Genomic DNA, 15990 nt, shown 5'->3' with positions numbered 1-15990 from the left:
AGAATTTCAAAGTTTTGTGTCCAAGTTAGGATCTTTTTGCAAAATAATATTCGCAGATATGATACACAGATATCTTTTTGTTTGGGTTTCTCTCTTACCTCTAAATGCATGCATTTCTAATTCAGTTTTCTGATTCCTAGATTCGTAATCCCTGTTGCTGGGTATTCTTGCCGCTCAACTTTCAACAATTAAAGAAAATTTGGTTGTCTTGATTGAGTTTTCCATTGCCTTAATGATTGAATCTCAGGTTTGTGGATTCATATTAATTACTACTGTTTTTGGTTCTTTCTTTCCGTGGCATTCTATATGATATGGGTTTGTTAAAAACGAACCAAGCAAGACCAAAAAGGAGATTTTAGTGTCCGATACATGAATTCCTCCAAGAAATAATGAGAATGTATGTCAACTGTTAATTTATTCTATCAAGGGACAGAATGGTAACAGAGAACTTAATAAGCATTGAATATTGTAATCTGTCCATGTATGGGTGAATTGTTTCCTGTAAATCTTAAGTTTCCCTAATCTAGTCAAATTAAAGAAAAAGAGAGCTTTTCTTTCTCCAGTTGCAACTATTCTTATGATTTTTTTCTACAGAAGTGAGGGCTTGGAATCAGCTGTGAACTAAAGTATGTTCGACTTTCAAGTATTTGCCACCACTTAAGAAACCATGTGACAGTTAAATTTGATCCATATCATCTCAGTGTCTCACACATTCATGATCTTTTGGAATATTTATCTGTAGTAGCCTCATACCTAGTTTCACATATTAGTTCAGCATGCAATGTGCATCAGGGCCTCTAATGCTTACTCCATATCAAAGGAAATTTATCCGCACAAAGAGTTGAGATTCACCAATGTTTATGATTCAGTTCAGAGTATTGCTTTTTTGTTTACAAGCGATTAAGATAGCAATTTAGCTGGAGTGTATGCAAGCCTGAATTATTGACTTGCTATTGTCAAATAGTGCTTGAAAATTTCATTTCGGGATCTTCACTTGTTCACTTCGCCTTTTCGTCTATCTGCATCTTTGAAACGTTATAGTAATTTTTCATCTTTATCTGAAGAATCTTGGCCCTTCTGCGCTATTAGTTACCACTAAATGCTTCTTTTCTATATTTGGATTGTTTTGATTTTACTTTTACATGCATGTAATAAGCTGAATTTCACAGTATTTCAGTGTATACTATCAAAATTTCCACTATGGATCGAGAAGGAAAAGATTGTGCTAGATTCAATAACTCGAGCTTTTCCAGCAATAGTGATATATTTGAACCCCCTTCAAGTAACAATGGTAAGACTAATGATGCAAAACATTTTGTTCTCTTTTGCTGTAGCTAATAGTGTAGTTGAACAATACGAGATATTGACTTTTCCATGCCCTTTCTCTTGATACTTTTGCGGCTACAGCTAAGCAGCGGGCAACTTTGATAGAATGGTTAAATAGCACTCTTGATCTAAGTTTGCCAATAAATGCTTCAGATGAAGAATTGCGAGCATTCTTGGTTGATGGATCTATCTTGTGTCAAATACTAAACAAACTAAAACCCGGTTCGGTAACTGAGGTAGCTGGATTCGATTTGATTCCCTACATGTTTTTCAAGTGGATTGGAGTATGGATTGATATAGTTTTTTCATTATCTTTTCTAGTGTGGTGGATCAGTTCATACTCCAAAATCACGGTTGGGAAATGTCCAAAGATTTTTGTCAGCAATGGATGAAATGGGGTTGCCAAGGTTTCAGGCAGCAGACCTGGAAAAGGTAATGAGATGTATATGATAGCTCTCCTCCTGAGTAATAGATCTTATGGAGATATGCCATTTGCGTACTGTCTTATTAACTTCAGCTAGGAAATTACAAGGCAAACTGTGAAATGTGTGCAATAAAACAAACAGTATGGCATGATTAAGCTGTTAAGCTGAGCATCTGACGTACTTTGTTCGCTTTCCTAGTTAACTCTTTACATGTTATTGATGTGTTCATCTTCCCTAAATTTATGATACCCTTGTCTTGTGTAGGGGTCTATGAAAATTGTCTTGGACTGCCTTTTAACACTACAAACACAGTTCATGAATATTGGGAGGTCTAGGAGTGATCCCAGTTCAAGATGGAAATTATTAGGTGAGCGCCCAGTAACTGGGGATACTCTTCCAAGGGAAGAATCCCCTCGATTTCTCTCTTCCCCACCATTTGGAGAAGACAAGAAGAAGTTAGTAATAGACTCAAAGTTTCAGCGTGCATTGCGTAGTCGCACAATGACAGGTGTTTCTCCCTTTTCTTCACTCTTTTCGTATTTTCTTCTTTGTGTATGTGTGTGCACATATGAGAGCAATGAATCAACTCTTTTCAAAGATACATTTGAGACTTCCAAAGTTTTGGATCCGATATTTTACCAAATCATCTTTGAACTATTTATGCCATATGAATGGAATAATGTTGTGAACTTGATATATAACTATGATCATACCTTGTATCCTGAATGACCAATGCTACTTTCATATTTGTTATTTTCCGTCGTGTAGATTCATCAGCTGCCCTTATAAATCATGTGGGTCATAAGTTTCATGAGGTCTTCCAACTTAAACAAGGATCTTATACGGATCTTCCTGCTGCAAAGATTTCAGAAATGATGAAATCAAACAGCTTAGATGTAAGTCTCTGACCTCTTGCTCATGATACCATTCTTGTTTGAACTATTCTATTAGCTAAGTTCAATTTCGTGCTTGTGTAATTGATTGAAAGTTTTATCTCATGTAGAATGCTCCGACTCAGTCACTATTAAGTGTTGTCAATGGTATTTTAGATGAAAGCATTGAGCGGAAGAGTGGAGCAATACCTCATGTATGACAACAATCAATCAAATCAGTGAAAGCATTGTTTTAAGCCTAAGATTTATACGATCTAAAAGTAAGACCTAACAACTTTTTCTTGCTTCATATTGTCAGCGTGTTGCTTGCCTATTGAGAAAAGTTGTGCAGGAGATTGAGAGACGGATATGTACTCAAGCAGAACATTTGCGAACGGTAATGTATATACAGTGTCTATTGATGATAGTTTGTATTAGCCAAACCACTCATTTGTGTTTGCCTTCTTATTCTACAGCAAAATAATCTTTTTAAGGCACGTGAGGAAAAGTACCAATCAAGAATTAGAGTGCTTGAAGCCCTTGCAACAGGGACTAGCGAAGAGACACAGGTACAACAAAGCTTCCTATTTCAGTTACTTGTTCAACTTTTTTGTGAATTGTCTATTCAAGTTCCACATTCCTATTTTCCAAAAGGGATTTCTTTGTTGCAGATTGTTATGAACCAACTCCAACAGCTTAAGGTATTAACAAAAAACTTCACCATTGCTTGCCTCGTCGTTCCTGGAATGTTCCACTTCATATAATTTTAGCAGTTTATATTCAAGCATCAAAATAAAGATGAACAAGTTCTAAAATGTTCAGAAGATTTGTTGTTGTCCATGAAAATGTTACCTATTTTTATAATAAGAATGAATGGGCATGCATGAGATATAATTTTAGCTGTTTATATGCATTAGATATAATCACACTCGCCTAAATAATTGTAGACGTGATAGTTAATGGACCGGTGTGTAATGCAAGTACTTGTACAGACCCTTTAGTGTATGCTTACAACCAGTATGTTTGTCAACCGGGTCTTTATGTATAGGCATGTAAACATTGTTATTCTAGTCCAGTCACAATATTGCTCTAATAGGATCAAGTTGGTCTCGCAATGTTATTCATGTTGAATAGTAGGTTGTTAACTTCACTGACTGTTTCCCTATTCTGTGGTCTGAACGCTGAAGAGTGAGAAGAACAAAATAGAAGAAAGAAAGAGAGTGGAGGAACAAGATGTGTTAAGACTAATAAAAGAGAAAGATGACCTCAATCAAGAGATAGCAAATTTGATGCAAGAGCTGGAAATAGCTAGGAGTTCGTATGAACAAGAATCCTCGAAAATGAAACATGAAACTGGAGGAGTTGAAGCTACAGGAGCTGAAGTTGGAGGAACTAAAGTTGAAGGAGCTGAAGCTGGAAGAGCTGAAGCTGGAGGAGCTGAAGTTGGAAGAGCTGAAGCTGGAGGAGCTGAAGTTGGAAGAGCAGAAGCTGGAGGAGCTGAAGTTGGAAAAGCAGAAGCTGGAGGAGCTGAAGTTGGAAGAGCAGAAGCTGGAGGAGCTGAAGTTGGAAGAGCAGAAGCTGGAGGAGCTGAAGTTGGAAGAGCAGAAGCAAGAGCAGAAGCTGGAGGAGCTGAAGTTGGAGGAGCTGAAGTTAGAAGAGCTGAAGCTGGAGGAGCTAAAGTTGGAAGAGCAGAAGCTGGAGGAGCTGAAGTTGGAAGAGCTGAAGCTGGAGGAGCTGAAATTGGAAGAGCTGAAGGAAGAATAGCTGAAGTCGGAATAGCTGAAGCTGGAGGAGCTGAAGATGGAAGAGCTGAAGCTGGAAGAGCTGAATTTAGAACTGCTGAAGCTGGAAGAGCTGAACAAGAACTTGAGAATAGGTTGAAGGAAGTTGAAGGCTCGCTAATGGAGTCAAGAAATAGAGTGAATGAAGTTGAAGGATTGCTAATGGAGTCAAGAAATAGAGTAAAGGAAGTTGAAAGTGCGCTAATGGAGTCAAGAAATAGAGTAAAGGAAGTTGAAAGTGCGTTAATGGAGTCAAGAAATAGAGTGAATGAATTTGAAAGCGCGCTAACGGAGTCAAGAAATAGAGTCAAGGAAGTTGAAAGTGCGCTAATGGAGTCAAGAAATGGAGTGAATGAATTTGAAAGTGCGCTAACGGAGTCAAGAAATAGAGTGAAGGAATTTGAAAGCTCACTAATGGAATCAAGAAATAGAGTGAACGAAGTTGAAAGCGCTCTATCGGAGTCAAGAAATAAAGTGAAGGAAGTTGAAAGCTTGCTAATGGAGTCAAGAAACAGAGAGAAGGAGCTTGAGGCAATCTCAGAATCAAAATCTGAAAGCTGGAGCAAGAAAGAAAACATTTACCACATATTCACAGATTTTCAGCTTGGCGCATTACGTGTATGCTATGCTGTGATCTTATTACCATATATCCCTTAGATTAACTAATTTCATCCTTATTATTTACATATGAATGACTTTCTTTGTTCAGGAACTAAGGTTCGCATCTCAGTCTATCCAGCAAGAAATTGTGAGGACAAAGAAAAGCTATTCAGAAGGCTTCAGTACTTTAGGTAATTCTACTTTTCGAGACATTGGTCACAAAAAGGAAACACTTTTTTTTTAATTTTTGCTGAATGTTATATAATAAGCAAAAATTAACATACTAACTTGTCATAACAGGGTCAAGAATCAAGGTCCTAGACGATGCAGCCAAAAACTATTATTCACTCCTTGCTGAAAATCGAAAGTTACATAATGAACTACAAGAGTTAAAAGGTGCCACATTATTGTGCAAATTATTCGTTCTTGAAAATTAAACGCCACAAATTGTTGTTGTCCTCATGTCTTGGTGTGAATAGGAAATATTAGGGTCTATTGTCGGATACGGCCATTTCTTCCAGGCCAAAAAGGGAAACAATCAATTGTTGAATACATTGGTGAAAATGGAGAGCTAATAGTTGTGAATCCGGCCAAACAAGGGAAAGAAGGACGTCGTTCGTTTAAGTTCGATAAAGTGTATGGTCCAACAGCAACACAAGGTTTTGATATATGAATATGTGCTATCATGATGTTGGTCCCCTCTGTGCTTATTTCATCCACCTTATTCCTCATTCTTGGTATTTGACATGATATTTCCAATGATGCAGCTGAAGTATTTTCAGATACACAACCATTAATACAATCAGTTTTGGATGGGTATAATGTGTGTATATTTGCCTACGGTCAGACTGGTTCAGGCAAAACCTATACAATGGTGATATAACTGTGTTTCCAAAGTTATATTACGAATTTCAACTTACATTGTTGCTGAAATAAATTATATCTTTCTCTAGACTGGCCCTGACGGAGCAACTGAAGAGGACTGGGGGGTCAACTACAGAGCTTTAAACAATCTTTTCCGCATTTCACAAAGTCGACAGAGCAGTTTTACATATGAAGTTTCCGTCCAGATGGTCGAAATATATAATGAACAAGTTCGTGATTTGCTGTCAAGTGATGGTACACAGAAAAAATATCCTCTGTTTTGTCATTTATTATGTCGCGACAATAGTGAGCTTGACAACTCATGAAATGTCTTTTTAATCTCATTTGCAGCATGGATGTCATATGTTTCTTGGCATGTCTTTTTATCCTTTATTCATTACTTGTTGCATCAAGTACTTGTTTTCCTTGATTTGCACACACTTGGGATTTCTACCGCGAAACCCAATGGCTTGGCAGTCCCAGATGCTTCCGTTCAAGCAGTTAACTCAACCTCAGATGTCTTGGAACTAATGGATATTGGACTAAAGAATAGAGCTAAAAGCTCTACTGCCTTAAATGAAAGAAGTAGTAGATCACACAGGTTCTTTTTTTAGCGCAAATAGCAAACTTTTCCATATTTTTAATTCTATCGACTTTAAAACGGTTATATAGCTAATATTATCCATCTATACAGTGTTGTCTCCATTCATGCCCGTGGTGTGGATCTAAAGAGTGGTTCTTCATTGCGAGGGAGTCTTCATTTAGTAGATCTTGCAGGAAGTGAAAGAGTAGACCGTTCAGAGGTAACAGGAGACAGACTTAAAGAGGCACAACATATAAATAAATCATTATCTGCACTTGGAGATGTTATATTTGCTTTATCACAAAAGAATGCTCATGTTCCGTACCGGAACAGCAAGTTGACTCAAGTCCTCCAGAGCTCGTTAGGTACAGTTTGAACTTAGGTCATGGAAGCTTTATGCATACTTCAATATCCTGTCGGAGTCTCGCGTCCTTAACATAGTTAGACATGTTTCTTACATATACTCCACATATGCATAATATGATTAGACATCTCATCTTGCAATCATCCAACATTTATGTTTCACTTATGTCCACAGGTGGTCAGGCAAAGACACTTATGTTTGTGCAGCTTAATCCTGATGTTAGTTCCTATAGTGAAACCTTAAGTACTTTAAAATTTGCTGAAAGGGTCTCCGGAGTTGAGTTGGGTGCAGCAAAAAGCAGCAAGGACGGTAGGGACGTAAGGGAGTTGATGGAGCAGGTAAATTCTTTTGCACAGAACTATTCTTCCTAATTACACCTTTGAGATTTTGTTGGGAATGTGCGATCAATGTCATCTCGACTAAATTTTTGCAAGATGATCTTTGAGCAACTTCGAAACAGTATCAGAAAACACATCTACCTAAAATTTTAAAATGTGACAGTACTGACAAACTTAATTTCGTGCAACACCTTCAAACTATGGATAGAACTATGTGACAAGGTGTACCTTTTGGTTCACAGGTTGCGTCTCTGAAAGAGGCTATAGCGAAGAAAGACGACGAGATAGAGACGCTGCAGCTGCATAAAGATCCCAAAACTGCGGTATAAGGTCATTGAGGTACGGAACACCTACTTCTCCAAGCAAAAATTCCTAGTCTAGGACTACTCAAGAAAGGTTAAAAATCGTCTGGAGCAAAAGGATATGAGAAAGCAGTTTCTTGTTAGGATAGCTATTTCCCAAATATCTAAATGATGATTTTAACTCCCAAAAGAACCCGTCCCACGATCCAAGACTGCCGGGGGGGAAATTAGGCCAATATTTTTTGAACGTACGTTGACAAGGCAGATATGAAGAGACTTTTTGACATTTCTGATACTGTTCTTTCTGTGGCAACAGAAGCTAATGGCTGCATGGAAACTTGTCGTCTTCGTCATGAAGCAAAACTAACCGAGAATATTACTGATAAGTAAGTATATCGGGGCTCAACTTACATCTTCACGACATGTACATTGATCGCTATAAACCATCATACAACGTTTATTTGTACGTTAAGTTCGTAAAACAACATCGATGTAAACCGCTACTTCCTTGATTTTTATTCCAGGCCTAATCTGAGTTCTGGAGTTCCACGAGCCACCATAGAATCAGCTAGGGAGTATGCGAAGAGCTCCACTGGTACATACATAATGATATGTTGTATGTGTGTGTGATTGTACATTTTGCTGGAGATGAATACAAGAAAACAAGTTTCGGTAAAAATGCGAAACTACACTTTTTTTCAAAAAAATAAAATTAAAATTACACTTACACCCCCTTTGAAAATTCTCCGCTTGCACCCGACTTTCTTTCATTAGAATTGAGACATAAAATGCTGATGTTGGCCAAAATAATACATAATTTTTTTTACTCTATCCTTCATTTAACATTCCTATGTAATAATTTTGTGAATATAAGAAAAAAAATTCCAATACAAAAATATACATGGGCAAAAGTGAAATTTTATGTAAATTTGTTGTTAGCGTCAGCATTTTTCGTCCAAATTCTAACGGAGGAGATCAGGTGCAAACGGAGAACTTTCAGAAGGCGCAAGTATAATTTCAAAAAAAAATTTCTGAGAATGTGTAGTTTCATATTTCCAGAGGAGGTCTAAGTGTAATTAACTCTAATTTATATGTGTTGTACCCTCACCTTATGTAATATATGTTAGTTGTGATTGTGGCAGGTTTAGGAAAATCTCAGTGGAACCAATTTATCTATCAGATCTTGAAGAAGGTGGCAATTAATAGTTGAGAATAGTTTAAGTCAAATTTTCTTGTATTTTAATTTGTTTGAGTGTCATCAATGATTTTGATCCATCCCACCTTTTCTTTTTCCCAATTCAATTTTGTATATAATGTACCAATTCTGGCACTTTTGCATTTTGAGCTTGTAAAAATCTGTATAGGTTCAGCAAAATCCTGCCGGAGATTTGTATATCATAACCAAACTTCTCAGTGGAAATTAGAAAGAATGAAATGTGGTTTGAGCCAATCATAGCATAATTGGGTGGTCTATTCTTATTTTCTTATTATTAATTTTGGGTTAAATACACTTGAAACCCCCAAAATGAAGACACTTAAACCCCTCTATAAATATTAAATTATACTATCTTTAAAATAAAAAATGCTGAAATTATAACAAATATGCTTATCCACTTGTAGTCGTACTCTTGTTGTTCGGATTTTGAACGAAAAATGCTGATTTTAACAAATATTTGGAATAATTATACTCTTTTTCTCTGAGGTTTGGTGAAATTATATATAGATCCTTTGTGGTTTGGAAAATTACATCTAGTATCCCTGAGGTTTGTTTCCATCGAACAAATATTAGTCAAAATTCACTGAATTTGCTGATATTAACAAAAAAATTGAATGAAAATTGATATTTACTCTCGGTTGATTTATTATTGACTTATTGCAGGTCAAATAATTTTTTTCGGACTAAACAAGCCTTGTAAAAGTGAAGATATACCTCCTCGCATGCATTAACGCATGAAGACGTATAAGGGTAATTTGATTATAAAAAAGATTTATTTGACCTGCAATAAGTTAGTAATAAGTCAATTGGGGGTCAATATAGATTTTTTTTATTTTTTATTAATATCAGCAAATTCAGTGAACCAATATATACCATCATTTTTATATTACAAAGAGAATCAATTAAAGTCATAATAATCTAATTAAAAATAATTTATTTTTATGGATTGAACCAACAAAGGATCCAATTATGACAATATTATAAGTTTATAGCCATCCATAAAAGAAATTGCATGTAATGAGAACCCTTTCTAGGAAACTGCAACTGGACCACCGCTCTCCTTTATTATATCTTATGGTGCCCATGCACAGCCCTAACCATCCGACAAAATCGTCAGCAATATTTATATTTTTAAAAATAAATTACACCTACCTCACTTTTGATCTACATAATTATTATAAATATTTTTTTATTATTTAAAAAATTATAAATTTTCTTTCTCAAATAAAAAGATGAGTATGTAGTTCCTAATGGAACGAATATTATTACTTTATTTTTGCTGAATTTTTTAAAAAATAAAAAATATATTTAAGCAAATGTAAATATTTAGGAGGTGCATGGATAATATTAATATTTCATAGGGAATATTGATCCGTAAAAATGTTTATAATTTCTCCAATAAAATTGATGTAGACGAACGAAATGGGACTCAGTTTTAAACGAACGTGAAACTCATAAAAGGATTTATAATTTTTTTAATAAAAAAATATTTATAATTATGTTAAATTTTAAAAAACATTATGTATTAATCTATGAAATTAAAAAATATATATATAGCGGATGGGACCTGAAAATTGCCCTGGATCCCATTTTTCAAACCCAAACTCGTCCCTGGGCGAGTCTTCGTGGGTTCTGATCATATTTCCATCCCTATCAACAATCCCATCTTCAGCTATTAAAATAAGCATTTCAAACAAGCGCGTTCACCTACATACGTAATTCTACACATTTGTCAATCACACCAAAACCATCGCATTTTGGGCATAGAAATATTTGTAGGGGACATCTGAATGACTTTTACATAGATCATAACCTTATTATATTTTCTTATTTTATTTAATATATACATACTACATCGGCAAAATTTCCTTTCGATAAAATAAAGGGTAATAAGACAACTCAAGGGTGGTATTTTGTTAATTTTCAAATTACATAGGGTATTTATGATGAGAGTAACTTGAGAGGGTGTCGACATGATTTAGTCGATACAATTTTTTTCTATATAGATGATGTGTATATATTAAATAAAATATGAGATACAATGATTTTGAAACTAAAAATTCAATTTAAAGTGTGATAATTCTCTTATGGCTTGTTTACTTTTCTTGATTTGATTAAATAAAGCATTTAATTTAGGCTAGTAGTTACGTTCAAATGTTTGTTTTTCTTGAGGCTTGCATTAAATTGTACAATAAATTATACACGTTAAAATGTCACACTTCTATCCGTCTATTAATATAAATAAATAGATATATATAATATAATTATATTATTTGAAGTAATTATGTTTCATACTTAGTCATACATATATTGTTGCAAAAAAAAAATAATAATGCATACCCTAAACTTTTAGAAGAAAAAAAGCTCACTATCTCCCACGTCAGAGTCTGCATCATCTTTTGTTTTTTTTTTAACTTACGCGGTCATGTTGCCTTATTTCTCTGTCTCTCTTTTATGATTAAAATTTATATTAGTACTTGAATTTTTCATTAATGTCAAAATTTGGTCGTATCAACAAGTTCAGCACTAAAAATATCAAATTTAATAAATTAAAGAACCAAATATATTTATACAAATAAATGCAGGACTTAATTTGATCACAAGTAATTACATGATAAATGTGTCAAAATTATAAAATTTACAGAATTAAAGATTTTTCTGTCCAAGAGATAGAAGGCATAAAAGAACAACACACCTATGCTTACAAGGATTTAAAACCAAATTTTGCCTAAACCTTTTCCCAAAACACACTAACTTCAACTGTTTTTTTCACATTTTATTTGTATTTCAAACACTCACGATTTCAGTATATTCAAATAATAACTTTCTTTACATCGTATGGTGGAGAAGATATTGCAAATACCCCTAAATGCAATAAAAGAATCACTAAGATTGTTAATGAGAAATATGCCAATCCGGGCTGTTATCAAACAACTTTATACATAATATGGCACCCAAGACACCACAGTTAAGGCAACAAAGATTTGAAAACAACATTTCATTTACCCTTTCCACCTTCGGATTAATCCTACAATGAAGGTTCAGGGTGACAAACTAGAGTTACAAAAGCCTTCTTCTCCTCTCTACATCAAATGTCACAGAAACTGAAAAACTACACAACCCAAAGGCGGGTTATTGTCCCTTCTCTCTGGGTTTTCTTATTTCAAGACAGACTACACTCCTCTCATCACCTCACCACCATATACACAGATCATTTTTGACCTCACTCTTTGCTTAGATCTTGATATATACACTACTAAACAAATTGTTCCTCTCCCAAAGATCTCCTGTTGGTTTTATTATTGGTGGTACTCGTACCTCTCTGAGTTCTGACGTTTCTTGAATTTGAAGTGTGTCTACGCTACTGCAGAAATACTACAATTCCCACGACAGTTGAACCCTTCTATCCTCACCGGTGCGGGCTTGGGCCCAAAGTTCATCCGGACACAACCTCCACCTTTACGAGTGGATGATGGTGCTTCAAACAACGGAGAAAAAGGGTAGCCATTGTTGCTGTGAAACTGTGCATCTTGGACGATGGGGTTAGAGGCCCTGCTTGGTGGTGATCCAGTGAAAAAGGGTGGAGATGAGGCCACCTGAAAATTGGACCTCTCAAAACCACAATTCTCCTGACCATATGGAAAGTATTACTTGATTAACTCAAATGAAATGATCTATACAACTTGAATTAAACGTCATCTAGTAAAATATGTCCAAGAAACATAAAACAGCCATCTTATATCATTAGCACAGGCATGCAGTTATCTAACTTTATAACAGACGTAAAACAGACCAACTGCCCATTCCTCTAAGTTCTTGAAAGCCAAATCCCTGGCAGTGACTGAATGGAACAACGGATGGCTGTGGACCAAAGGGTGAGCTACTGCTTTTGCCCACTTAGAATCAGCCAGTCCGTTTAAGAGTAGAAAAAGCAAGGCTTGTCAATTAACTTCTAAGATCTATTCAACCACAAAAACAACCGTAAAATTACATCATGGCTCCTTTAATATGCAGCATCGGGACCTACCAAAAGAACCATATCTACACTGCGGTGCAGTGTTTTACAGTAGCTTTCTGAAATTGATTCTACAGGTTGCAAATAAAAATTCCATTAAAATGTTAATTCAGTCAGAAAGTAATAGCCTTCAGCTCTAGAATCCTAACCGAGTCCCTCGACGATCATACAACAGCTACTAAACACCAAATTTCTTCCACCAATGGCATGTAGAATTACCCGCAAAGCAGGACTAATTAAGACCAACTCTTCAATTGTCAAAAATTCCAATAAACTGAGAAACGACCAAGAAAATACTAATCCTCTAAAATATTCTTCCAGTACTAAAGAATTTATATAACTACTGATAATTTGATTCTGAACAGCCCAGGCAGAGGAATAATACAAAAACCAAAGCAACAGCGGCAAAAAAGATACCTTCACTCGGATAATCTCCAGAAGTTCCATTCCAGCTTTCGCTTCACACGCCTCTGATTGTTGATTACTAACCAAAAAAAAAAAACAGAGCACAAGGAATTCAGCAAATCGAAATAGACTGATACGATTAACAAAAACAAAGACAAAAGGTTGAATACTCTTATATATATATATATATATATATATATACACACATATATATACAAGAGAGATTTCATACTTGATGTGAAGAAAGCGCGAGGGGGGTCTCATGGGTTCGTGAAAGTGAAGGGCAATGCCAATCTTACGAGGCTTGGGGCAAACGACTCCGTCCGCAACACAGCCCCCCACCAAGGCCTGCTGTTGATATGGCCACCTGTTCATTTTTCGCCTCTCTTTATTGATTAATACAGATCCAAAGCCTACCACAAACAAGAAGAGAAAAATCCCCCATCAGATCTCCACATCAATGGGAAATGTTTCACATATACCTATACATATATATATATATAGAAAGAGATAGAGACAGAGAGGATAAGTGGGAGTACCTGGATTGTTATGGGGTTGATGGGTCTTCTCTTCCAGGCTAGGATGGAACAGCAGGAGAGGCTGAGAGAGAGAGAGAGAGAGAATGAGCAAACGGGGTTGGAGGACTATTCATAGGAACGAGGGGCCAGACGGGGGGCATGCACGTGCGGCTGTGGTGATGCGTTCTAAGCTACCCTAGTAGCAGCAGTACCATTTGGACCATTTACATAATATTCGTCTTTTCTTTATTGGAAAATTGCCTAATAACCCGTGTGTTATGCTAAAATTGTACAAAATTTACCTGTGTTAAATAAATAATTATAAAAGATTTTGTGAATTTTGAAATTTTGCAAAAAAGACCCTCTTCGTCCAAAATTGACGGAATGTGCTGTACACATAGTGGAAATGAGAGTAGGGCTTTCTTTTCATCCTATTTCAGCTTTTTTGGCAGTGCAATTATCCAAAATATCCTTCTCCTTCAATTTTGAATCTTCTTGGCTACAATTTTCTCTAATTTGAGAAGTAGATGCTCCAGATGGAGTAATTATATCAATAGGTGATATATAAGACATAATAGAATTATTTTTGAAGAATTATTTTTTATAAGAAAAATCTTTGTTCGAGACTGAAATTCGGGTTACCCAAAAACCTAAACTGAAATGATATAAGGGTAAAAGAAAGGATTTTTAAAAGGCGAAGTAAAATCCGCAGAATGTAAAAATTCAAAAGTGAGACTGTCGACAGAAGATGACAAAGGCCAATAGTCAAAAAGCCAACTAGCAATCACATAACCAACAAACCCTTATGGCCAATAACTGGAAATGATGCAGAGATGACGAACCTAGTGATGTCATCCAAAGAAGGCAAGAAGGTGTCGAATACAATGACGTCATCAATAAATAAATTTGAAGTCTGTAGACGACTATAAATAAAGGGGCAATGAAGCAGATGAGGATCATCGAAAATTTTCTTCAACTCTTCAAAGCATAAGATTTTAAGTTTTCATATCTTTGCAGTTTTAAAGTTTTAGTTTTATGGTGGTTTTCCCCAACAAGAATAGTCCTATATATGAGAGGCTAAACAGTTGTCTCCTCCTATAAAGGAAAAAATATCTATGTAATATTTTAAATTTTCTTTAATAAAGAAAGGCTTCTGTTTAACTAATTCACCCAAAAATTTATTAAGTCTCTGTTTTGGAGTATCTTGTACGTCCTAAGGTAGAAAACAAAATAGGGTTGTACTGTTTTGTTGCTGAATGAGCCAATTGCCTGCGAACCATCAGTTGCGATTATGTGATTGGAGGAAGTTCGTAATTGAGAACTTTGAATACCTAAAAACAAGGTGGTCAAAATAAGGTATGAATTTTTGGAAGCTTAATTTTATTTTAGAAGCATGTTGGGGCAAACTAAAATTATGTGTATAACTAAAAAGGCTTTTTCCAATAGAAGGGCAAAATGAGCATTAATTTGGTCTAACTAGGCCAAAGTACCAAAACAACACACATTTAAGAGATAAAAGACCAAATTGGCACGCCAGAAAGTTAGAGGATCAAATCGAAAGAACCCTAAAAATACAGGACCAAAATTGCTTTAAACTCTATATATAAATATATAACTATATATAAACAGTATAGATATAAATATATATATTAATTTAAAATATATTTCTAAAATAACCTAAAATGTATGTGTATATATTCATTCTAAAACATATATAAACAGTATAGATATAAATATATATAGTAACTATCCTTATTTAAATGATATTGCAATTTTTGTGCCTATTAGTATTTTTACAAGGTTGGAATATAATTAAACCATTATTTATGTAATAAAAGTTAACCATTTCTATATATAATTATTCTTGACCTACAATCAAAAGTTGTATGTAAACATTTTTTCTTGTGCTAATTTCCTAAAGAAGTTGGATCAAATCAAAGTCTTATTATAAGTATTAATGATTGACGGGCATGTTCCAAAAGTCAAGTTTGCCTTTATTCCTATGCATCTTCATATAATAATTATGAGAGAGAGAGAGAGAGAGGAAATGGAGATGGAGAAGGACAGGAAGAGGAAAAGGGTGGAGAAGGGAGAGGCTGCGATTGGCGGTGGCCAGATGAGCAGCAAAGCACAAACACCGGTGGTGGCGCCGACGGAGGAGGAGGTGGAGGAGTTCTTCGCCATTCTGAGAAGGATGCACGTCGCCGTCAAGTACTTTCAGAAGGGAGTTTCTATCGGTGATGAGCTGCCATCGGCTGCCGGATATCGACGGCGTTCTAACAGGGCGGAGAATGGTGGACTGGATCTCAACGCTGTGCCGGAACCGGAAAGTAATTCAGACTAAGTGGTTTGTTTAAGTATTTTCAATAATAATAATAAAT

The 15990-nt window shown here is 35.5% G+C and overlaps 3 protein-coding genes across 4 annotated transcripts; 2 read left to right on the top strand and 1 right to left on the bottom strand.

The window, feature by feature from the left end:
- The first annotated feature begins 1200 nt into the window (after positions 1–1200).
- On the top strand, positions 1201–7841 carry LOC105176049 (kinesin-like protein KIN-14C). The gene is given in 22 exon segments (XM_088877199.1): positions 1201–1291; positions 1408–1562; positions 1648–1758; positions 2016–2259; positions 2520–2647; positions 2755–2838; positions 2943–3020; positions 3100–3192; positions 3295–3324; positions 3811–3978; positions 3980–4328; positions 4331–5022; positions 5114–5195; positions 5305–5400; positions 5484–5663; positions 5772–5878; positions 5958–6136; positions 6308–6469; positions 6563–6816; positions 6990–7153; positions 7396–7492; positions 7772–7841. Coding segments are annotated over 21 exon segments (3534 nt in total). The 3' UTR covers positions 7483–7492; positions 7772–7841.
- Positions 7842–11592: 3751 nt separating this feature from the next.
- Positions 11593–13789, bottom strand: LOC105176019 (uncharacterized). Of its 2 annotated transcripts, none has more exons than XM_020698710.2 (4): positions 13631–13789; positions 13324–13504; positions 13104–13170; positions 11593–12267 (listed from the first exon to the last, which is right to left on the bottom strand). In XM_020698710.2, the coding sequence occupies exons 2-4, from the start codon at positions 13464–13466 to the stop codon at positions 12028–12030; spliced, it is 450 nt and encodes a 149-aa protein (XP_020554369.1). In that variant the 5' UTR covers positions 13467–13504; positions 13631–13789; the 3' UTR covers positions 11593–12027. The 2 variants fall into 2 exon arrangements, with proteins under 2 accessions (XP_020554369.1, XP_011096991.1); XM_011098689.3 differs by having other exon boundaries at positions 11593–12300; positions 13631–13788.
- A 1867-nt stretch (positions 13790–15656) lies between these two features.
- LOC105176018 (protein NIM1-INTERACTING 2) lies at positions 15657–15953 on the top strand. Its single transcript, XM_011098688.3, has one exon. The coding sequence runs from the start codon at positions 15657–15659 to the stop codon at positions 15951–15953; it is 297 nt and encodes a 98-aa protein (XP_011096990.3).
- Positions 15954–15990: the final 37 nt, after the last annotated feature.

This window comes from Sesamum indicum, linkage group LG13 (genome assembly GCF_026168435.1).
Source record: "Sesamum indicum cultivar Baizhima isolate 11 linkage group LG13, ASM2616843v1, whole genome shotgun sequence".
NCBI lineage: Eukaryota > Viridiplantae > Streptophyta > Magnoliopsida > Lamiales > Pedaliaceae > Sesamum > Sesamum indicum.
Note: the sequence above shows the minus strand (reverse complement) of the source record. Positions and strands in the feature narration are given on the sequence as shown.

What these genes read in the sequence shown, in the direction of transcription:
- LOC105176019 (XM_011098689.3), bottom strand. Translation starts at nt 13,466, where the DNA reads ATGAACAGGTGGCCATATCAACAGCAGGCCTTGGTGGGGGGCTGTGTT. An exon ending in TCGCGCTTTCTTCACATCAA is followed by an intron (nt 13,171 to 13,323) that starts GTATGAAATCTC and finishes TTTTTTGGTTAG; the next exon opens with TAATCAACAATCAGAGGCGT. An exon ending in TGGAGATTATCCGAGTGAAG is followed by an intron (nt 12,301 to 13,103) that starts GTATCTTTTTTG and finishes CCATATGGTCAG; the next exon opens with GAGAATTGTGGTTTTGAGAG.
- LOC105176018 (XM_011098688.3), top strand. Translation starts at nt 15,657, where the DNA reads ATGGAGATGGAGAAGGACAGGAAGAGGAAAAGGGTGGAGAAGGGAGAG.